This window comes from Mirounga angustirostris, unplaced genomic scaffold (genome assembly GCF_029215605.1).
Source record: "Mirounga angustirostris isolate CCGP_5_RB_7025 unplaced genomic scaffold, mMirAng1.0.hap1 SCAF_16, whole genome shotgun sequence".
Taxonomy (NCBI): domain Eukaryota; kingdom Metazoa; phylum Chordata; class Mammalia; order Carnivora; family Phocidae; genus Mirounga; species Mirounga angustirostris.
Genome location: NW_026991724.1, coordinates 29,917,984 through 29,943,018, shown reverse-complemented (window position 1 = coordinate 29,943,018; position 25,035 = coordinate 29,917,984). Strand labels below are relative to the sequence as shown.

The 25,035-nt window shown below is 39.1% G+C and overlaps 1 protein-coding gene across 5 annotated transcripts in view; it reads right to left on the bottom strand.

Moving 5' to 3' along the window:
• Positions 1 to 704: 704 nt before the first annotated feature.
• RPGRIP1L (RPGRIP1 like) overlaps positions 705 to 25,035 on the bottom strand; it is a 101,584-nt gene continuing 77,253 nt past the window's right edge. For 2 of the 5 annotated variants that reach the window (XM_064581929.1, XM_045891111.3), the window contains exons 24-26: positions 18,351 to 18,435; positions 12,537 to 12,670; positions 6,228 to 10,775 (exon numbers count right to left, since the gene is read on the bottom strand). In XM_064581929.1, the coding sequence (XP_064437999.1) occupies positions 10,630 to 10,775; positions 12,537 to 12,670; positions 18,351 to 18,435 (365 nt within the window). In that variant the 3' untranslated portion in view covers positions 6,228 to 10,629. The other 3 variants (XR_010408317.1, XM_064581930.1, XM_064581931.1) reach the window with 3 other exon arrangements.

The window sequence follows — 25,035 nt, the reverse complement described above, 5'->3', positions numbered from 1 at the left end:
TAGCCTGTTCTAATTAATGTACTTCCTTGTATTTCTCTTCTTATCTCCTGTATTTATGCGTTATGAAGGTTGTTGCTCAGTTATGGACACCATTTATGTCTTCACTGTGAAGCATGGCCTTCAGTATTATGAAAGTGTCCTTCTTTTGTCTCGTTAAGCACTTTTCCCTCCACAAATTTTATCTTGTCAGATGTCAAGTTCACAATTCCTGCTTTCTTTATGTGCATTTGTCTAGTATAGTTTTGCCCATCCTTTTAATTTTATTGCACTTTGTTTTGGAAGTATCTCTCACAGTGTAGAGTTGGATTTTGCCTTGTGAGACAATCTGAAAATATTTTTCTTTTCATAAGTTTGTTAAAGCCATTCACATTTATTGTTACAACTTAAACGCTTGATCTTAAGTCCTGGGTGATTATTTTATGTTGTATTTACTATGCATTTTTACCACGTGTTTGTCATTCTCTGGTCTGTTTTCTTTGCTTTTTAACAAAAGAAATGTTGGTGATTAAAATGATTTGTGTTGGGCGCCTGGGTGGCTCAGTTGGGGGGAGGCTCAGCGACTGCCTTCAGCTCGGGTCATGATCCCAGAGTCCTGGGATCGAGTCCCACATCGGGCTCCCTGCTCTGCGGTTAGCCTGCTTATCCCTCTCCCACTCCCCCTGCTTGTGTTCCCTCTCTCGCTGTGTCTCTCTCTGTCAAATAAATAAAATCTTTAAAAAAAAAAAAATGATTTGTGTTTTTGTTTTAGTAGTTACCTTTCCACTAATATGTTTATGTAACGCCCATGTTTTATTTAGGCTTCTACTGTTTGGTTTGTCTGCTTTAAATGGTGTCTTTGGCCCTCCCCTTATAATCTATGTGAAATCAATGAATTTATTCTACTTTTCCATTTTTCCCCTTTTCCTCTTATTAAAAAATTATGTTATCAGAGCACATAACACCTACATACTATTCTTCCACCTTGTCTCCCCCTCTGGTTGGTCTAAGACCTATAGTTAAATATAGTCAGTGCTTACCACGGTCCTTCTAACAGTTTCTCCATTCACTTCTTAGTTGGATGAAGGTGGTCTTCTAGTAGATTCCTCATGAAGAGCTCATTAGTACCATATTCCCCAAATTCTTGCATGTCTGTAATTCTTTTTCTATAAACAAGCACATGAAAGGATGCTCAACATCATTAGGGAAACACAAATCAAAACCATAATGAGATACCGCTTCACACTCATAGGAATGACTATTAAAAATGGAACAAGGAAAATAACACGTTTTGCAGGGAAGTGAGGAAATTGGAACCCTTGTACATCGCTAGTGTGAAGGTAAAATTGTTCAGTTCTTATAGAAAACAATTTGGTATATCCCCAAAATTTAAACATCGAATTATCCCATGACCCACTTCTAGATATACACCTAAAAGAGTTGAAACAGGTAATCAATCAAATCCTTGTACCAAAATGTTCATAGCAGCACTACTCGAAGTAGTCCAAAGGTAGAAACAACCCAAATGTCCATCAGTGGGTGCGTGGATAAACAAATTTTGGTTATGCATTCAATGGAGTATTATTCAGCCATAAATGGGAATGAAGTACTGATATATGCTACAATGTGGATAAACCTAGAAAAACAGTATGCTAAGTGAAAGAAGGCAGACACAGGTCACATATTGTAGGGTTCCATTTATGTGACATATCCCAAATAGGCAAATCCATAGGAACAGAAAGCAGATTGCAGTTGCCAAGGGCTGGGGAAGGGGATGATAGAGTATAAATGCTGAATGTATACAGGGTTTTGTTTTGGAGAGATGAAGTGTTTTAGAACTAGATAGAACAATATTGTGAATGTACTAAATGCCACTCAGTTGTTCCCTTTAAAACAATTTCATGTTATATGAATTTCACCATAGTAAAAATTGTTTTTCAATAGCCTTCATATTTGAAAGATTATCCGAGTTGGATAAAAAAAAAATCCTTGGTTCAGACTTGTATCTGAGTTTTTGGTAAGACTATTTGACCACTGCCTAGCTTCCCAAGCTGCTCTTGAGAAATCTAATGCCAACCTGACTTCATTTTCTTTATAAAAGACTTGTTCTTTTGGCCAAGAGGACCAGATTATTTTTTTCTTGATTTTGACTTGAATGTCTAGTTGTTTTATTAAGATATGTTTCAGAGTTGGCTGTTTTGAAGCAATTTTCCTACATGGTGGGCCATTTCAATATGTAGACTCAGGTCTTCTTTTATTTCAGGAGAGCTTTCTTGAATTATAGTATTGTAAGTTTGTCCTATTGCACTGTTTTCTCTTCAGCATCTCTATACTTATGTTCGTCTATTTTATCTATCATTTTCTCACAGATTCTTTTTGCCTCTTTCTTTCATTTCATATTCCTGGCTCCTTTCATTTCTACCCATTATCTTCTATTGTTGGCTTTCACTGGTATTTCTCTTAGGTACCTTATAATTTAGCCATCTCAAGGTTAATTTTTCTTTTCTTTCCCAATGTCAGTTCCCATTAGTTCCAGTTTGTCAGTTTCTATTTTGAGTTTTTAAATTCTTGATCTATGTTTTCTCCCCCCATCTGCAAATGCTTCTTTAATTATAATTAGCTCATGTTGGAATATGGTATTATATTTTCTTTTGCATCAGGGCTGGTTTTCTTGATTCCTTCTGGGGTTTTTCATCTACTGAAGTTTTTCTTCAACTTTAAAAAAAAATGGAAGTATAACATACATTCAGGAAAGTAGGTAGCTGATAACCTGATATTTCACTTTCCCCCTGCACTTACCTTAATCCACCATCATTAAGAATCTACCACATGCCAGGGGTACTGTACCATTTTCTGTAAATAATGTCATCCTTTTTGCCATCTGGTGAGTGACCCATAGTTTCCGAGTCCGATCCTACTGTTCTGCTTTCTAGGGCCACTCCTGGTACTTACTTTTAGCCTGGGTTCCCCAAAGGCAGGGCTGAAACAAGGACTTGCATGTGGGAACATTATTTGGGAAATGATCCCAGAAAGGACAGACTGGGAGAAATAAAACAGAAAAGCCAAAGCAAAGTTGGGTTATCAAGATGATCACCTCTGTGAGGGATGGGGCTTGATCCTGCTGGAACCAGCAGAATGCACTTCAGAGGGATGGACAGGGGGAGTATTTATGCATTAGTTTATTATTATTTATGCATTAGTTCCTGGCTCCCATTGGTCAAGTTCTCTGGGGTGTTGACTCCCTTGTTTGTGAATAAAAGATGAAGGAGGAGGATCTGAGGTAGCGCCCAAGAAGGGTTTCATACTATTTCCTAATGGCTTCCACTGTTTCAGTTAAGTCAGCTCTCAGTCTTAGTGTTGTCTTATGTCTCTGACTGCTTTTAAGAGTTTTTTTGTCTGATTTTCAGCAATTTTTATAGAATGTGCCTTAAGTGGTTTTCTTTGTGCTTACCCAGCCTGGGCATAATGAGGTCGTTCTTGTAACTGTGCCTTATATGTATTCTGAAAAAGTCTTAATTATTATCTTTTGGAATATTGATTCTAATGCCCTTTTTCCTCTCCTGGGTCTTCAGTTATTAAGTATAACTGTATAGTATAACTTTCCACACAATCCCATGTCTTTTAATACACCCCCCCTTTTTTGTTACTTTTCATGCCTCAGAATGGATATATTTTTTAAAAGATTTATTTTTAGAGAGAGAAAAAGTGCACAAGGACATAGTGGGGAGGGGCAGAGGCAGAGGGAGAGAGAAATCTCAAGCAGACTCCATGCTGAGTGGGGAGCCCAATGTGGGGCTTGATCTGACAATCCTGAGATCATGACCTGAGCCGAAATCAAGAGTCAGACACATAAGTGACTGAGCCACCCAGGTGCCCCAGAATGGATATTTTTTAATAAAATATATTTTTTTTACAGTTCAGTAAGTCACTTTTCAATTGTGCCTGATTTGCTGTTAGATCCACCTGGTGAATTCTTAATTTCATTTATTGTAATTATAGTCTACATTCATTTATAATATTTCCAGTTGTTTTCTTTCGATAACATCCAATTCTATGTCAAATTTCTCAAGATTGCCTTTAACTCTATTAACATTTTTAAAAAGACTTTATTTTGAGAGAGAACAAGCATGAGTAGGGGAAAGGGCTAAGGGAGAGGGAGAAGCAGACTCGCCACTGAGCAGAAAATCCCGGGTGGGGCTCAGTCCCAGGACACTGGAATCAGGACCTGAGCCAAAGGCAGACACTTAACACCCTGAGCCAACCAGGCTAACTCTATTAACATATTTGGCATTGTTTTTAGAGGTTCATAGATGATGACTTCATTTTCTGAGTTACTTGTGGGAGTTTCACTTGTCTGTTGTCTTAGTCTTCAGTCACATGGTCTTGTCTCCTCATGTGCCTAGTTATTTTTTAATGTGGACCAAACATTGTACATAAAGAAATGCAAGGATAATTTGAGCCTGAAGGAATTACTGGGGGTCTAAATTCTAGTCTTTGGTGGACTCTAAATTTCTAATTTTTGTTCTTCAAAGCCCAATGAGTCTGTTGAAAGCTCTGTTCAGCTTTGCACCCATGTTTTTAAATTGGCAGATGCCTCTAGAAGCAAATGAGCTTTAATGTCTGGCTCGCCCTCTGGGCTTCCCTCTGTTCCCAGATCTTGTTCCTGTGATTCCTTACAGCCTAGGTCACTGGTAGCATTTTGATGTTTTCAAATGCTTCATGTATAATACGAGTGTGTGTATAAAGTCAGATTTTCTAGTTATTCTCAAAAGGGATGCTGGTCCAAACTATCAAACTCATCATTCCTAGGGTAGAACTCCAACCTGCCAAAAAGTTTTCTTATTTTATTTTCTTATGCAATATGGATACAGGAGAGTTTAAGTAAAACTTGTTTTTGATTTTCCTAGACAGGCCAGGAGGGATAATCATATAGGTGGGGAAGAGGTTTGGGTAGCTGACAGGGTTTCTCAGCTCAAGAGTATCCTCTTCTTTTGCTGCAGTGAAGTTTCTTTAATAAAGGGTCTTTTAATGAGAATGATACCATTGAATGATACTATCTTGTTCCACCGGGGCCCATAGTTTCAGCTGGTTCTTTCTTTCACTACTGTGTTTCCAAGGATACCTCCCCTTTCAAAGTGTCTTCTTCTCTTCCAGGTGTCTTCCTAAGGTTACCACCTCTGGTTCTATGCACTTTCCAAGCCCCTTTCTTTCATTTCTCCAGCAGTCAATAACTCTGCCCCACCAGGCCTCAGACCTGTTCTCAGCATTTCCCCACTCAGCATGGCCTTTGTCCTACTGAGGGAACTTGAGTTGGTGTTACCTGTGTTCTACTGCCACTAGAATCCTGTCACACTCTCTCATGTTTAACCCTTGCCTTACTCCCCCTCTGGTGTGGGCTTCTGAGCTGATGTTTATTTCCCCTACTTACATGTGAAGTGAAGTTTGTAGAATTTTCTTTCTCCTAGTTATATAGTAGGAGTGGGTAATTTCCTGTCCTATTAGAACCCAGAATAGTAACACATATTTTTAACTTTTAGATAGTGTTATTTTTTAGTTATCTTTTTGCTATTTTCTAATTGTACTGTAGTTTGCTTCGAGAAACAGTCTACAAGATTTCAATTCTTTGGAAATTGAGGCTTCCTTTGTGGCTGGGTACATGGTTGAATTTTTTTTTTTAATGTTTCATGGGCATTCTATATTTGCTTGAGTTTAGTAAACCTAGTAAGCACATCTTCTAGACTTAATTTTTTTTTTATCTATCACAATTAAAACCTGGTAAAACTGATGTGGCCATAATGTTTTGTCCATAGTTCTGTCAAGTTGTTGCATCGTGTACTTTGAGGCTATTCTGTTAGGTGTATTTATGTTCAATTCTAATGAACTTGAACCAGTATAAATTGTCCTTTCTTTGTCCCTTGTTTTCCACCTTGAATTCTATTTTGCCTGTTACCTTGTTTCAGTGTTAACGTAAGACATCTATCTCGTTTTATAGGCTGTCTTTGCTCTCTTGGTTCGAAAGGGCTCCCTCATCTTGGGTTGTGTGTGGTCTCTTCAGTTTTCTTCTTAAAATCACCCAATTTCTCCTACTGTTATGATAGCATGTGTAACTAGGACAAAACACATTTACGCCGAATAAAGCTTGATTTTAATTACACATTTCCTTAAAAAACAACTCCTTACGCTTCAGCTCCTTACCAGTGATTCCTGAGAGCTTTGTGAGTTCCAGCCTCTGTTGCTTCACTACAAAAAGCAAAGATACACAGATTAGCTTGCTGTTTCCTCAGTTTCATAATGGCTGACTAGCAGTGCCCCTGTCATGTTTTTTTTTTTTTTTAATATTTTATTTATTTGACAGAGAGAGACACAGCGAGAGAGGGAACACAAGCAGGGGGAGTGGGAGAGGGAGAAGCAGGCTCTCCGTGGAGCAGGGAGCCCGATGTGGGGCTCGATCCCAGGACCCTGGGATCATGACCTGAGCCGAAGGCAGACGCTTAACGACTGAGCCACCCAGGCGCCCCCCCCGTCATGTTAAATTAAGAAAAAGGCTTCACACAAAGGCAGATTTTGGGAATGCCAATGGAGCTGGCACCAATGCTGGTATCTAAAGTAGTTGTGGCACCAAGAGAAGAGAAGGGAGAAAAATGTGCCGTGACTGACTAAAAATGAGTCTAGGTGGGAGGAAATGTTCAGTTGAATATAGGTGTAAACAGAATAGATGACAGAAGTAGAAAGGTCAAGATAGCGAATTTGCCTTACAAAGAAAACTAACGGTGTTCAGTGAAGAGAGGGGTAATGCCGTTACAGGGATGAGAAAGGTCACTCTCGACAGAGAGTGAGAAGGGGCATAAGGCAGAAGACAGGCCTGTTGGTGTCCACCACAGAAAAGAGGCCACATTCTAACTCTGAACCAGATTTTTACTTCAGAAAAACTGAAGGAGAAACATGGTTTAAAGATATAAGTCGATGTTATATGGAAAATGAGAGGGTAAGAACAGAAGGCGTAACAATACCAGGAACATGGGCCCCATTTTCCAGGAGGTTAGACTGTAAGGTACAGTCCACTAGTGGCGCTTCGAAATGGAACCAAAAAATCTTGCAAGATAAAAGAGATTAGGATGAGGGATGCTTTCTAATTCTGTATTTTCAGTTTTTAAAACACTTGTTTCTATAGCTTTGCTATCTTTTTAGTTTTCTGGTTGACCTGGAGGTTGTTTTTGTTCTGAACAAAGGGGATGTAAAGCTGTTTGCTCCCATTCATGGATCAAATTAGGCATGTTGTCCAATCTATAATAAATCATGGGTTTAGTTTTTCTTTGTTAAGGTAGTCAGAGGCCTTCAGGCATGAGTGACTTATTGAAATGTACTCTCATAGTTGGGGATGAATTATGATCCTGATATTGTCAATCACTCGGTAATTTGATATCCCCGGAGCTCTCCCCTGGTTGTTTTGTACTACACAAAGATGGCATTTTATTCTCATATTTGTCCACAGACATGATTCACATTTTGCTATCTAGTGAATAAGGAATTCATTCTAAATTCAGCAATGGTGGCAGTTTGACTAAAAAAAGTTATTTTCCATATCCACAAAAATGTTAATCAGATTCTTGTTAGAACATGTGTAAGAAGTGGTTTTCATTGTCAGAGCTTGATGTCAGATTACTAAAATAATTTATGTTTTGTTGTGGGAACACGCAGAACCTCCCAAGTCATATGACCACTTCTGAGCCCACACTTCTTCATAACACGTAGAAAGTATTTGTGTTTTGTGGTAACAAATGAACGGCAGGAACAGCAGAATTTCAATGTGGCTGTTCTTTATTTGATTAAATATATTCTCTATTTATTCTTAAAAAAACTAATTTAACTTAAATGGCAATAAACCATGATAATTTAGAAAACATGTTGAAATTGAGAGTGAAGAGAAATGTTCTCTATGTAAACCGCACTGCAAACCATAAAACTTATTTTTGTCAACTGCTTCTCATGACAGTGGCTGGGAATTTGACATTTCTACTACAGTAGGCAAAAAACCATGTAAAATACACTCTCCCACATACCACATCACATCTCTATTTGTATTTCCAAACTAAAAGCATTACAGCCCCTAAAAGTGCTGAGTGTACTGTGTACATTTACACCAAGAGCTGTAAGTTCACAGAAACCTTGCCTTAAGCTGGTATTTCTGTGGGGAGGCCACTGTTAGCACCCCCTCTCCCGCTCACCATACTTAATGGGTCAGGCTTGGCGTACCAAGGGAAAACCATTGCTCTGTAGTCCAAAAAGGTGGTGAAGCTTCTTCAATGAACTCTGGTCAGCACAAAACAGGATAAAAAAACTGTTCTCGAACAGACTATGAAACCCACTTGGAAGCATCCATATGATGGCATTCAATACCACTTACCCACTTCAAAATATGTCGGCAGCTATTCTATTACTTAAGAAAATGAGCCTTGTAAGAATTTACGTAGTTGGAAGGTGAGTTATTTTAAAACTGGAAAAGGAATCTTTAATAATCTCTACGGCAAACATGTATGTGACAGAAACATGGCTAGTTCTCTAATCGTATCTGAGGTATACATTCCACCCAGCTGACGAGGTCTCAGAAGTTCCCTAATAAAAACTCCCCCTCTCTACTTAAAGATCGTAAGAAGTCAGCGCAATCCAGTTCTTTTCCCTGCAGAAAGGGTATTTAGTTTGGGATGTAACGTTTTAAAACAATAATACAAACCTCCTGGGAGAATACCACAATAAATGTCTCACAAACCACTCAGTTAATCCCAGGGTATAATCCGGCTGTTTTAAATTACTGCAGGGAATATCATGGCCCTTAATGACACCGTAACTGCATGAAGCCAAAGAAAGCTAGAAAGAGAGGCCAAAAAGATGAGCTCAGAGCCAGCTGAAGTGACAACAAACATGTGGCTGTTTACTAGGATTGGAGAGGTTTAGTCTGCAGATGTTTGTGGTCTCTAGAAGGTTCCAGAGGAATGAGTTATTATGAAGATTTGCAGAGTTTGATGAGAGCAAGATTCTTCTTGGAGATGGCGGGCCCCAGACAGGGAGGCCCAATGGTAGAGACAGAATTTATAGATTTCTGTGGTCAGATCGTACTCTACTGGTCCCACAATGTACATCAACAAATTAATATTGTACGGATGTCATTTCAAAGCCTCCTAAAGACGAGAGTCATTATTGAAGCCATTAGAGCACAGATGGTTCAAACTATATGCAGATATTCATACTTGCATTTTTGCATTATAGCTGCTTTTTTTCCCTGTTGAACTGTAATGAATTGTCTCATAATCTATTCCATCTTCTTGCCATTAGCAGGCTTTGAATGTTCACAAATAGGAGCAAAGAACTCATTTTCCAGAGCTTTAATCACACAAAGAGGGAATGCCTAATTCTCTAAATGAAATGGTCTGTGATCACTGAAGCAGAGATTTAATATATCACGGCAAATTAGGTAGATTTTAATAAATTACTTATCTCCCTGAATACTTTACATATGCTTAAGAAGGAACATAGCCTGTTTGCAAACAGTGAAAACCCACAGCCTATAAAAATCCTTTGAAGAAAATGACAAATAAAAAAGTAAATTAAAAAATGAAATGCATTATATCCTAGACCTCCAGAGACAATTCCTTTGCAGCATTGATTCACAGCTCCATTAAAAATATCAATTAAATCCTTCAGTGAGATTGGGTAAAAGCTAGAAAATTAACTTTCTGAGCTGCTATTCGAGGATCTGGTTATCCAGATACACCCCACCATTGTACAAGCTTGATGTAAATTTAAAAAATGATAAAAAAGATATTCCTTTCAGGTCTAACTAAGCATATCAGAATTTGAGCCATACTTTAAATAATTTCCTTCTGTGTCATAAGCTAAGTTTTCAAAACATGAATTTCATGTATATTCATACATGTATCTATCTATCTCCTCTTTACACACACACATCCCTGGATCCCATTTCACCATAACAAATCCATAAAAATCATACAAATGGGAAGAAGTGTGATTTTAAAGAAAGAAAACCAAAAACTTGCAGTAATTTAATAAGTCGGTGCCAAGTCTCATTCTTTATATTTAATTGATAGAAACTGCATGCATCAAAGAAAATGCATACTGAGGTTTAATGTGCATAAAATGGATATTAGCATTTTAAAGAGGAAGATTAACACATTAATCCAAGTAATTTTCATATATTGCTTCTAATAAAATCTTCACAGTATAAAACTCTTAATGAGGCTAATCATAGGCATTCCATTTAGTGGGACGATTAGGGATAACATAAAAGTATTTCTTTTCATAGGTTTTCTAAGATTTATCCTTTTTGCTTATTAAAAATAAAAATGGGAATTGCATGTCGGTTCTTCATAAGGAAGTGTTGAAAATGCAAATAGACTTTCTCATGCTATCATGTAGGTATAAATTATTGAGAAGGTACTGCCCATGGTGGAGAACTGAAGTCCTGAGGGGTGGCAGTCATGGGAAGGAGGGAATAGAAAAATAAACAAATGGAAAAGTATACAAAACTTGAACACTACCAACTCAGGCCTCCCCCTCCCTGCGTGCCATGAATTATAGATTATATACACCAGACTAATTACAGAAATCTCATCTCAGAGCTTTCATGTGAGCGTTTACTCAGGAGCAGGAGATGCCTCCGGAGCAGCTTCTTTCAGCCTCCAAGTCATCTCTGTATTGCTCGTAGACAGATTGCAGGGCATGGAGCGCTTCGACGGTTACCCTGAGCTTGCCGATACGTCCACCACCTGCCCGTGCATCCAAGACTAGGGAGAAAAATGGCAGAAAAGTGTTACTATCATTTAACAGATTTTTCTTCAGAGAGGTTACGTGAAACAGGAATTGCAAACATGAAGACGACTCTATGAAAGTCCAAAGTTCACTGGCACCTCAGAAATCTGTAAATTAAAGCCTGTCCTGTGTGTAGGAAGATACACATTTCAGGTGTACTATGTGTGTGCATCCTTACTGCCCGTGGAGCTCAAGACTCATGATATCTCCTGAAGCTGACCTCGTGGCAAGGCTGCAGGATGACGATTCCCGCACAGGATCAGAATTTCTAAGTTAGAAGAAATAAAGTCTAGAAGGGATCAAGATATGACAATTCCAAAATATTTTTAAGGAAACCTTTAAATGCAAGTTGGTATACAAAGACTTAGGTGGAGACCTGAGCAGGCAGGGAGGTCACGGGGCACGAGTGGTCCTCAGCTCATTCCCGAGTTTCCTTACACCTCTTCTTCAGGACTCCTCACTGCTCTGTCTGGCATAGAACACAGCATTAAAATCCTGACCTGACACCTGAGTGTTTAATTTTTTTGACTCTCTCTCAAAACATGGCCACAGAGGCTGTCTGTGACAGATTAGTGTGGCCATACGTGGATTCTCAGAATGAGACGATGGGCTGCTAACCAGAACTGACTGGAGAAAAGATTAGGAATATAAAGCATAGATCATTTTCATCACTTTTCTCAGACTCTCTTGGTTCTGGTTGTCTTTCAGAGGGTTTAGGTTAATATTTTAATCCTCTCATCTTCTTTTTCTGTGCCAAACAAAGTTGTGACAGATTGTCACGTAGTTAGATATGTATAGTTTATAAAGATTTCCCAGGATAGGTTTCCGATTTGGTTAATTATCTGGCTTGATGTTGACTTGTGAGCATGTAACACATATACAGGATAGACATATGAACCGCAGCCGAACTATGGGGTAACAGTGTCTGGCACTTAAGAGGTGCTCAAGTAAGTGTTCAGTGAATGCACGAATAAATGAGCAAACAAGCCACGTACAGTTTTCCAGAGATGGCTCTGGTAACTTAACACATGCGACTAGGCCTCAGCCTCATTGGCCCTTTATTGTGTACAGCCCTGGCCATCCTCATGATGACTGTCAAACGTCTGATTTGGAAAGCACAATTCCTTCACCGTGTTCTAAATATATTATATGAGAATCTGGAGGGTAGAAACTAAGCCCTGATGGGACTCATGCCTTTGAGGTGAAAATCCAGGAGAGTACATTTTGTCAGGAATCCTTTACTCCTCTCTGAATCCTGCTAGGAAGTAAGTGACCGTTATGACTTGGAGTCATTTGCAGCGCCTCTACCACCGGATTGTAACACTGAGTTAAAGAGAAGCCTTACAAAAGACACTATAATGATGACTCAGAATAACATGCCTTGGTTGAAATAAGGCTTGACAGCATGAAGCTTCCACAAACAACATTAAAAAAAAATCCAATGGCCACATTTTTGTCACACACTCACCCCCAATACTAACAAAATGAGTAATTCCTTGTGAAGTGCAATTCATTATTTTAAAATTTCTGTTGATTGAAAGGAAGGCAGAGGGGGAGGGCAAGGGAGGGAGGGAAAAGCTTCCAGCTTCAAAAAAAAAAAAAAAAAAAGCTTGAGTTGCAAAGGATTCAACCAATGTGTGACTCAATATCCCTGCAGCTAGCAAAAAAGAAGGTTTTAATAAAGAATTTGGATTTCAGCATTTGTTGTACAAATTGAGCAATACTTCCACCCATACCATCGATATTTTGCTCGATGATGTCTCTCCCTTCCTGAAACATGTCAGCAAGGTCAATGTTAGCAATGCCAATGTCCTCGCACTCCAGATCCTGTTCATCCTCTGGAGGGTCACTGACCACCGTGAAGCGAACACTGAGAAGGGAAAAAAGAGAAAATCCCCACAAAGTAAGGAAAAAAAGTCACCATGAAACACAGCTCCCAAATGGGGTTTTATCACTAAGTATGAAATCTCAAAGTTTCCAATTATTCCAATAAAAAGCAAATTACATGAGGTTAGATAAGTTATTGCATGAACTACTAGAATTATTATAGCATGCCCAGCCTTCAAATGAACATAAATCCACTTTTCTAAGCACTGATTAACATTTAACGCTAGAATCTGAGGAAATTACTAGGCAAAGAGAATAACCAGATGTTCTCTCTAATACACACTATCTGATCGTATTGTGACACATCTACTTTTAAGGCTAAAAGGATCACGTGAATAAAGACCACGGAGATCAGGGCACCGTTTTCAAAAGAAATGCAACATTTTCTGTAGAAATGTACAACTTCAGAGTGGCTACCAAGCAATTTATCCAACCCTCTGTGTTCTATGAAATACAGGGACCATGCTCCCCAGTAACATTCTGAGTCACGTTAGATAAATATTGTAGCTCTGCCCAACAGCTACACGGAATGTTTGTACTACTTCAGCAATCTTTTAACTTACAATCCTAGCATCCAAGTTTTATTTTACTTTTAGACACATAATTGTAGGGTTCCGATGGAACTGATTTGAATTAGTGGCTTGTGTCGAGGCCAAACACACTTGGATTGACCAAATGACAGGAATTTACAGTTAAGTACTCTTTTGATACGTCTTGGCAGTGGAGCTTAAACCATGGATACTTGTAAACTACCACTTTAACCATTTTCAAAATGTAGCCATCCCAAATCAGAAACAAAACATGAAACTTGTTTCTTAGATCACATTTTGAGATGAAAATCTAAGTCTGTGAGAAATCATGCCTTGAACAATACATGCAAATAAAATCCTTTCCAAACACAGGTAAACATGATAGTATTTTTAACTAATTTGCTGAAAGTAAGCATTCGACATTTCATTCCTTTACCAAGTCCCTGTTTTTAACCAGCAATAAATTTTGATTAGAAAATAGAAATCCCAGGACACCTGGGTGGCTCAGTTGGTTAAGCGTCTGCCTTCGGCTCAGGTCATGATTCCAGTGTCCTGGGATCAAGCCCCACATCTCCGCTGAGCAGGGAGCCTGCTTCACCTTCTGCCTGCCGCTCCCCCTGCTTGTGCTCTCTCTCTCTGACAAATAAATAAAATAAAATCTTAAAAAAAAAAGAAAAGAAAATAGAAATCCCTTCCATTGAAACCAAATGCAACACCTATTCACACAATAATTGTGAGGAATACAGATCCTGATTTGTAACTGGCTGAGTATTTTATATGATGCATAAAACAAAGGGATTAAGACGGAGTGGTTAAAGGGCATCCATTGTGAGTTCAAATTTAGCTCTTCTACTATTAGCTGTGTAATGTTAGAAACATTACCAAACCTCTCTGTTCTTATCTGTAGAATGGGAAGGGGAATGTCTGTCTCACAGGGCTCTTATGAGGATCAAATGAGATGATACATGTAAACAGTGCCTGGAACATGTTAAACATCGAGGAAATGTTTGCTCTTTTATTACTATTATTTTTAATCTAGGTAGAGCTGCTTAAGCTTCTACATTTCTAATGGAAGAGAAAACGAAGACATGGGGAAGACTTGTTTCAATTGAAAACTGAGACTGCCAAATTATACAATGACTGTATCAGTCAGTTAAACAAGAAGAATGGTGATAAAAGTAATTGTCCTAAAATGAATATGCTTGGAAGACTAGGACTTACAAGTGATATCTGATGCACATTTTACATCCACAAGACTTACAGAAAAGACAGAGGCTATGCAGATTGTCCTAATATTGTTAAGTGTTATCCTCCTATAATGTCTCATATTTAAGGATCATATCTCTATCACTTTACAAATGCAGACCATTACCTCCACTGAACATATGAGAATTCTGAGACAAAAAGGAAAAAAAAAACCCTTCTAAATGCCAGGGAAAGGGTTAAAAACCAAAATTCAGTATTCCTAGCTTTAAATTCTATAGAGAACAAAATGAGATGTCAAATACGAAATTAAGAAATTATGAAGTTTAGCTAAATAGGGAAGAAGGTACACTCAAATAATCTAAAAACTACAATTTGGCTTAGGATAAACTGCACATAAGATATAAGACACATTTTCTGTTTCCCCTTTAAGCCTACCAAACAAAGAGGTGGAAATCCTGCTTGTTCCGTGTCCTAAAGAGGCTTCCAGTCCAGGCTGAGGACCAGGGAAGACACGTGGGGTAGATTTCAGGTGGAACGGGAAGTGCCCTGGGAGCTGCTCCTGCCTCCCCTTCTCCCCTTTCCCTCCTGCAGAACTCTCCCCTTGCTGACCTCCCTTGGTCCTAGACACAGACCTCTATGTCTTCCTGCAGGCCCGCATTCCCTCTGCCTGCGATGATCCTCCTTGCATGGTTCACGACCTGGCTGGGTCCTCTCGTCCCCTCACTATCCAGCTTACTGTCACTGCCTTAGGCCCGCCGTCACTGTTACTTTCTATGTGAGCAACTTGTTTAACCCTCTCTTAACAACTTACTGTAAAATGTAATTGGTTTATTTGTTTACTTGTTGTTGTCTGTCATCCTCAGTGGGACGGAAACTCTGTAAGTGCAGGGACTCCACCTTGTCAAGCATTTCGCTCCTGATACTTATGTAGGGGATCATAAAGATTGTTGAATTACTACACGAACTGCAAAACGGACGCTCCTATTGAAGGCTGGCTCATTTGAAGCAGGTCAACTGGAGGAGGCAGGCCCTGGGCTGGGCATCAAGATTTAGACCTCAAATGTCACTTGCTGTTATTTAGGAAATCAGAAAGCACTAAAACTCCTTAAATCGTTTAACATTTTTGATTCTTTCCTCATTCTGAAATAATTCCTTTTCATACAAAACAGGATAGAAGACCCTAAGGGTTACCTGTGAGTTTTACATATCGGAGTGCTGATGGTTATGGTGGATCTGCTCAACAGAACATGTTAAAGAGAAGAAATGAAACCAAAAGAGAACCTTAAGTCAGTGTCAAAATGATGACTTCAAATAAATAATTTTTAAGTCCTGCTTCAAGGTGTTACCTCCCTTGAAGGTGACACTTGTATACATGCAAATATGGCCAGGGCCAGGTGCAAAGGTACTGTATGTACTTGTTATACAACGTACACAAATGTATGTATGTCAGGGAGGACTGGCCAAACTTCTCTGTGACTTTGTAAGCTGCCTCCATGCCTCCATATTCAAGGGGTGTGTGTGTGGGGGGGTGGTCCTGCCTGAGAAAGCGAATTCTTATAAACTAGCAGCTACTTTAAAACAATGTGAAGTAATGGGACCCGTAAGTATTTGCAAAAGGTGAGAACATTCACTGGAATAACAACCCCCTTTTGGCTGTGGAAACTTGTAAACATAAACTCCCCCTTTCTCCTGAAGAAAATGATACTGTCAAGGGAGAAAAGCAGGCACGCCCCTTCTCTCCTGTGATGGCCCCGTTCCTGCCACAGTGGCCAGTGGTGGTCCGGGCATTTCCTCGGACCCCATCCCCTGGCGCCAGTCCCTCTGCGTCTCCAGTGCCTCTCTTGGTTTTTCTCAAAATGACATGAACATTTGTATCTCTGGGGATCATTTAGAGATTTTTAGAGAAACAGGGATGGGTCAGTGGAAGTCATTACGTTTACTGTGGACTTAAAAAAATTTTTAAGACAATTCGGCTACAAGGGGGTAGGTCTTCTGAGCATTTACATTTAAATGTAAATTTAAAGCAGAACCTGTCTTTTTAAAAACACATTTAAAGCAGAACCTGTCTTTTTCAAAACACACACTTTTGAGGCAACAAAATTGCTCTCCCCTGATGAGGAGTACTACTTATAATATGTTCTAACATTCCAGAAACAAAATGAACACAGAGGTAGACAAATCAGACTGGAAAGATTGGGAAGTCTAGCCCAGGGTTTGTCCATGGGAACAGAGCTCAGTCCCGGACAGTAACGACCCAGCCTGCTGATCACAGAGAGGCATTACACAGCACTGACCAATGACATGGTCAGTGCTGTGTAATCACTTGTGCCCTGGGATAACCCTAGAACACTGATGGCATTCAGGGGGCCTTCAAAGAAGCTCAAGTATACAGAGTAAATAAGTAAAACTTGAATGATTATCTACCATGCTGGGAAATACAGAACTTCAGGCTAATTAACAGGGTTTTTAGCACCCCTTCTCCAGAACTGAGATCCAAAGAACTGATATATGTATTTCAAGGAGTTAATGAAAAAGCTACTATCAGATCCTAAGAGCTAAGAATTCCAGTTCCTTTCTTGAAAGAGAAGATCAAATGCTAGTTTGCAAGCTCTTTTGAAAAACAATGTCTTGGGGAGCCTGGTTGGCTTGGTCAATGGAGCATGCGACTCTTGGTCTCAGGGTTGTGAGTTTGAGCCCCATGCTGGGTGTAGAGATTACTTAAAAATAAAATCTTAGGGGCGCCCGGGTGGCTCAGATGGTTAAGTGTCTGCCTTTGGCTCAGGTCATGATCCTGGGGTTCTGGGATTGAGCCCTGCATCGGGCTCCCTGCTTGGCAGGGCGCCTGCTTCTCCCTCTCCCTCTACTATTCCCCTGCCTATGCTCTCTCGCTCTGTCAAATAAATAAAAAAAAAAAAATCTTAAAAAAAAAAAGAAAAGAAAAATAGAATGTCTTTAACCTTCCCTTCATGCCCTCTAGGAAAGGGGAGAACTTGAGCCTCTTTCTAAGGTGGGCAGGGGCGAGCTCCATTTCTGAGGCACTAAGTGTGTCATCTATGGGCCACAAAGGCAAGGAGAAAGAGACAACAGAGAGATAAAGGGCCCATCCTGGCCAAGGGAGGAGAGCTAGCAAATGGGCTGATGGGCAGCACCTTACATAAGTCCTCAAACTGTACACATGGGAGCTCACACAAAAGCAGGAAGTTACTAAGATCAGGAGTTTTCCTTCTTAAAAGGGTATCATTTCTCTACTGAACTAGAATCGCAAAATCTTCTGTTAAGATTTGCAAAAAAAAAAAAAAGGCATGAAACATAACATGAAATGATGAATAATTAAACCATGATAGTAAGGTAAAATTAGTCTGGAAGGCTGATGAGCTAGTACAAGTAATAATACTGACATCACTACTACTTACATTGATGACAATGAATGCTTATTGCGCACTCTGTGTCCAGCACTATTCTAGCCATCTGCATATGTTATCTCGTGGAATCCTCACAACCACCCTATCTGGTATTATCTCCATTTTACAGATGAAGAACATGAGGCAGAGGGTAGTTGTCCAAGGTCAGACAGCTAGTAAGTGATGAAACAAGAATTTATACTCAAGCCATGTGGCTCCAGAGCGCACCCTCCTTGCAATCATGTCATGCTCTTTACCATTATACTTGAACAGTAATGGGATACTGAGTACACACTGTATGGTGTTTTGGTTTGCAAAGCACTGTCGGATCTTTACAGTTGCTCTGTATGGTACGCAGGGCTACTTTATTGCTAGGAGGAAAGAGACCGAGAGGAAACCTACTCATTCAAGGACACAGGGTGAATCAGAATTCTGATTCCGCATCTTGAGCTTTCTTTCACCACAACCATGCTACAGAGATCTACTTTATATAAACCATCCGATAATGTAGAATGCTCACATGTACCTTCTGTAAGGCAGCTCTTGTTTCAGTAGTATTGCTTTTAAGATGTCTCTCTTTGCTTGGTTGTTTTCTTTATCCACGTAGATCACTATACCAAAAAAAAAAAAAAAAAAAATCCACAGAAAGAAGTCACTGAGGAATATGCTACATTAGTACCATTCTGTATTTGTATAAATACCTGTTTTTAGAGACACGAGTCATGCCACCTCACTTGTATGCCTGGGAAAAGAGAGCAGCTCTGGAAACCAGAATCAAATCTGAGCAGTCATGTGATCTAATGTCATGTCACGGGCAGGTTTATGTGCACACTGTCAGAAAAGATACAAGCAACATCTAAGAGTGCCACATCGCTGTCACTGCCTGTTAATGGCACTGGCAGTCATGACAGTAAAAGCCAGCGGTCTTTATTGCTTTGTATTTGAGGGATTTACTGCATTTTCTCTCACCCAAGAAGTGAGTGATAATGATAATGTATGGCAGAGAGCTTGTCCTTCCTGACAGCCTCGGTAATTTAATCCTTCTCTCCTGCCACAACATGCAATAAAAGAGGCATCTAGTGTATTGGGTTGAGGAAATCCAGAGGCTGACGTTTGCTGATGTTCGGGGTGGGGGGGCGGTACGGGAGAGAAATGTAGGGAAGGGAGAGAGAGGCTTTTTAGGGTATGAAGTTTGTCTTTGGTTTTTAATGGTGCGTGTTGGGGGGCCCTGGGGTGGCTCAGTCGGTTAATCATCTGACCCTTGGTTTGGGCTCAGGTCGTGATCTCAGGGTCGTGGGATGGAGCCCTGCATCAGGCTCTGCACTCAGTGGGGAGTCTGCTTGGGGATTCTCTCTCTCTCTCCCTCTGCCCCACCCCTGCTCACACTTGTGCACACACTCTCTCTAAATAAATGAATCTTAAAAAAAAAAAAAAAGATACATGTTGGCATGCAGGAATGTGGCCAGACTTTACTTGGCTGAAATACGAGATGAGAGAGCTGATCTAAAGTCCCACCAGGAAGAAGGCGGTGAACACTTGAAACTGTAAATAAGCACCTGCGCTTTGGGAAAATGGCATCTCAGAGTGCGAACACCAGTTTCCAACCTGATTATTTTTTCTCAGCTCGGCAGCCATGCAGCATGCCTTAGCTTCTGAAGACATTTCTTTTTCAGATGCCATTTTGGAGGTAAAGTGCCCCTGTGACCAGATCTCAATTTAGAGACTATCCCTGATCAAAAGTACACAAAGGGTGAAAGATACCATGACAATTCCAAAGCCAGACTCTGCTGAGAACGAACATATTTCATCCTGAGAATGTTTCCTTGGACAATTTTAGTCCAATCTCAAATTATGATACTATCAATTCATTTAATCATTTGGCTCAGTTGATGTGCTGGGCACTGAGTTAGGCATGCAGGGTGGGAGACACATCAGCGTCTGTGTAGGGGTGGGTTAACAGTTTAAGAGAAGTGAGAACCAAGGTCAAACAACGGCTCTTAGCTTGTTGCTGCTGCATGATGCAGTACCAGTAAATTATACAGGTTATACTAATTATACAGGTTACTGAGTTTTATAGGAATCAGAAAAGATAAAAGGTTCAGAGTATTTTGTAAGTATAGTGCTTTGCTTATCAATGCTAAAAAGGCTTACTAAGAGATGTGTTCCACTAATGCTGGGAGACTGGACCTCATTTTGGCCACCAGTACACCAAGCCAAATGGGAACTTTTTCCCCCGAAATAGGACTTTTTTTGTTTTTGCTGTTAATCACCAATTCAAGATGTGGTTCAGCATATCTTTTTGACTTCAGAGTTCTAAAGTTTAAAAGCCATAATGGTCTACATTATTTTTTTTTGTGATAATTTTTTGGATAATTTCCCCCCTAGTTTTATTGAGATAAAATTGACTTATAACACTGTATTAATTTTAGGTGTATAACATAATGATGTGATGTATGTATATATTACAAAATGATTACCACAATAAGTTTAGTTAACATCCATCACCTCACTGAGTTAACACTTTTTTTTTTCTCTGATAAGAGCTTTTTAAAGATCTACTCTTAGCAACTCTCAAATACACAGTAGCCTTGTTAACTATAGTGTTCTACATTATTTGAAGACAAGGGTTATCTCAGTGATAAAGAAAAACAAAAAAGACTGAATTCAAAGTCCAGCAACCAGATAGTTTTGCAATTAAATTAGGCCAGTTCTGACAAATCTCAATAGCGTGAAAAAATTTTTTTTTACTGTGGTCAAATACACATAATATAAAACTTATCATTTTAACCATTTTTAAGCATACATTCAGCGACATTAAGTACATTCATACTGTTGTACAACTATGACTACCATCCAGCTCCAGAATTTTTTCATCATCCCAAACCGAAACTTGGGTCCCAGGTTCCCCCAGTCCCTGGTAACCTGTAGTCTACTTTTTGTCTCTATGAACTGGACTCTTCTAGGTACCTCTTATTAAGTAGAACCATACAATATTTGTCCTTTTGTGTCTGGCTTCTTTCACTTAGCATAATGTTTTTTAAGGTTCATCCATGGCATGTATCCAAATTTCACTCCTTTTGAAGACTGAATAATGTTCCATTTTGATATACAGATTTTGCTTCTCCATTCATCTGTTGATGGACATTTGGGTTGTTTCCAACTTTTGGCTATTGTAAATAATGCTGCTGTGAACATGGGTATTCAAGCATCTGTCAGGGTCCTTGCTTTCAATTCTTTTGGGTAGGTATCCAGAAGTAGAATTGCTGTACCATATGGCAATTCTATGTTTAACTTAAAAAAAAAAAATCTTTATCACTGAAATTGGTAAAAAAAAAAAAAAATGGTATAGTTGGGACACCTTCTGCTTCTGCTTTATCCAGTTGGCCAGCACACTGTATTTCCTATTCTCTTAACAATGATACAAAGTGACAGCTATCATTTATTGAGTGATGTTTATGTACTAAGTACATAATACTCAAGTACTCAATACTTTTCTTATGGCAATCACATGTGTTAAGAACCATACTGTCCCACATTTGACAGATGATTAAATAGACCCAGAGAAGGTAAGTAATTTGCCCATGCTCACCTAGTTAGAAAGTGGCAGAACCAGAATTTGAATCCAGCAAAGTCTGCCTCCAGAGCCTGCCTTCTTAACCTCCATGATAGAACTTCTCCTTAATATGAAGCCAAAACTTTTCCTGCTGTTAAAGCTGCAACCATGTTGTCAGCACAGATGGGAGTGTGAGAGAGAGAGTTCTATACCCGCATCAAGGGAAGCCACCTGATCCTCCTTTCACTTTCACAAAGGGATATTGCTTGGGTACAGCTGGTCCAGGTGCCTTAAACAACTCTCTTGGGCTGAACGCTTTTTAAAATTCTTTTCTGAAAAAACTCAAGCTCCTTACCCATCAGCTTACTTCTCCAAAAGTATACCAAATGTGAAATCCAGCTCTCCTGCTTGCATAAACAATGCCTAGAATACGGGCGTCTTAATCTAGTTCAGCGATTCTCCGCCTTTAATGTACGCCTTTAATGTACCCTGGGAAGGCTGGTTAGAATGCACATTAATGAGCTCACCCTGAGTTACTAATTCAGCAGGCCTGGGGTAGGGCCTAGACTGTGCATTTTTATCTTCACAGCAGCTTGTCACACACTGAGAACCACTGTGTAGCTCAACATCCCTTCGCCTAATTTTTTAATAGGATTAGCAACCAGTGGACAATTTGTGGTGAACATGTGTGGAATCGGGACACTGGGGCCACCTCCAGATCAGGGTCCCAAGGATATCCATTTGGTGTTCGGAACTAGATGGTTAAAAAAAAATCTACAGTTTCAAAACTTCAAATAGATCTTTTTTTTTTTTTTTAAGATTTTATTTATTTATTTGACAGAGAGATAGCGAGAGCAGGAACACAAGCAGGGGGAGTGGGAGAGAGAGAGAGAGAAGCAGGCTTCCTGCCGAGCAGGGAGCCCGATGTGGGACTTGATCCCAGGACCTGGGATCATGACCTGAGCCGAAGGCAGACGCTTAACGACTGAGCCACCCAGGCGCCCCTCAAATAGATCTTTTAAAAAGCAATTCTGGTGATTTAAAAAGTATCAGAACTCTCTAAAAATTAAGCCATTTATCTTTTTTTTTTTTTTTAAAGATTTTATTTATTTATTTGACAGAGAGAGACACAGTGAGAGAGGGAACACAAGCAGGGGGAGTAGGAGAGGGAGAAGCAGGCTTTCCGCTGAGCAGGGAGCCCGATGCGGGGCTCGATCCCAGGACTCTGGGATCATGACCTGAGCCGAAGGCAGACGATTAATGACTGAGTCACCCAGGCGCCCCGCCATTTATCTTTTATTTTCATTAGAAATCACTGGTTTAGGACTTGCTAGATTTTGACAAAACTTACTGAAAGCATATGTTTCAAAAAAGGTACAAAATAGTAGTCCAAAGACATAGGCTGATTTTGAATTGTCTACCATTAAAAACCTATCCTTCACTTCTGCAGTTTGGAAAAATCCTTACATTCTTTATCAGTGTCATTTGGCAGAAGAAATGCAGATGGCTTAACTACAAAGGATTGATAAACTGTTTCTCAAAAAACTTTTTCTGTTGGAGTGTTATCATCCTCCTAATCCTTATCTTTGCCAAATTTCTCTTCCTATTAGTGACAAAATGTAAATTCTGTATTATTTTCATCTTCTGAATTAAATGTTAATTGTTCCAAAACATAGACTGTTCAGTGCTCAGAGACTAAGGACCCAGATCCATATAAGTCTCATAAAAACTTTGGATGATTTCATTAATCTTTTTTCTTCCCACTGTCAATTCCCTAGAAGGCTTTATTCAGCCCAGACAACATTCTTCAGACCTACCATTAATCTTATTTTTTCCAAACTATTTTCTTGCTTTCTCAGCATTCTCTGGGCAAAATTTTCAGGCCCAATAAAATACAAATGTTTTGTTCATGCGACAAATGTCTAGCAAGTGAATTCAACTTTGTTTTTTTTTTCCCCCGGCATTATTTTTTCCAGCATTTCCAGCCTAAAGAAGATGCATTTTTTGTGTAAGTGGAACTGGTATTAACACCTCTTAATAAAGACTGAATCAAGCTATAAATAATTGTTGGGATCACTAGACTAAACCTCTCTTTTTATGTACCTAATTTAGGCCTCAGGATACAAATCCCTTTTGAAAAGATTCAAGCCATAATGCAGGGTAAAAATCATTGTGAGGTTTGGTCAACCTCTCAATTGGTATGGTGTTCAGATAGGAGATAGCATGTACTAATTGTCCTTTAGATTTTCCATCTGAATTAAAAAGTCAGTTTGGAAATAAAATTACTTTCATTAACATTTAATAAGATTTGGAAGATGTAAGTCTACATTATATTGACCTTTTACATCAAGTCACAAGTGAATGGCAAATTATTACAATAATTAGATGAGATAGTTACTTATTAACCAAAGATTCAAGGAGATTCTCCTGCACTGAAGGTGATGCAAATACGATAATTTAAAAATAAACATTTTCACTGTTATAATTAAGTGAAAACTAAAATAAAGCCTCCTACAAGGTTATTATTTCTCAAATTTGCTGATGACCTAAGACTACATTTTTTCAGATATAATAGATAAAAAACAGCATTATTTTGCTTGGAAGCACAAAATACATTCCTCTCCCTTCCCACCAGGAGGGGATTTAAATATCCTTACAATTCTTTTCAATTAGCCTTTAAAATTCTCATAGTCAAATCTCAATAGGTAGGAAGAGAAGGGGAGAAAAGGTATAGTAAACATTTCCATGGAATTCATTTCTAATAAATTATTGGTTTTCTTGTTGCATTCAGATGACTAATTATTCATTAGAAACATAAGCAACTCTTAAAATACCAATTAGAGAATAGGGTATCTTGCAGTAAAAGGAAAAAATATACTGAGCAAATGCCAACCAACTAACAAAAAGCCCCCCAGAGCCCTTGGTTACCATGTGAGAACGTTACAAAATTCAGGACACTTGAGCATGTGTTAACAGGTTGCATCCCCAGAATGATTTGCATTGCTTCTTAAGCAAATAAAAACAATCTGCTGTACAGCAGGCCAAATTTCTCAATGTACAATTTCTAAAAAGCAATTTTGTTGTCAGTCCAACCAAACATTCTACTGCTGACCTTTAAAAAGAGTAACACAAAAGCCAGAAGAGTTTGTCTCTTTTTTTGGGGTATCTTCGTTATAATTAGTTGTCTAATTAGTTCTTCCATTAGTAATAATATTTTGATATGGTTTACTTTTCTGAAACTTTGCAGGTAAAAGATCTCTAGGAAGCTTGAGAAAATATTTTTGGAAATGTTTCTGTTATATCAAGTCAGTGAAAGGAAGGAGGAATCAGATTCTTGTCCTGATCACACTATTTATTTCCCCTGTGATTTCTCAACCTATCTGTCATTATAGGATTATAGAATTTGAGCTGGAGGGGATCTAAAGAGCGCCTGATTCAATAGATAAGAAAACAGGATACCATGAGATTTAAACATCTTGCCCAAGTTCACATAACTAATAAGAACTGTGGATACAGGGAAGACTAGAACAGATTTGTGGATACTCATGATTATTGTCTCAAGCAATGACCACATTTCCAAAAGTAGCAGGTGTGTGCACATGCACGCACACACAAAGCAACCATGAGCATTTGTAATCTTACTGCATGATTGATCAGT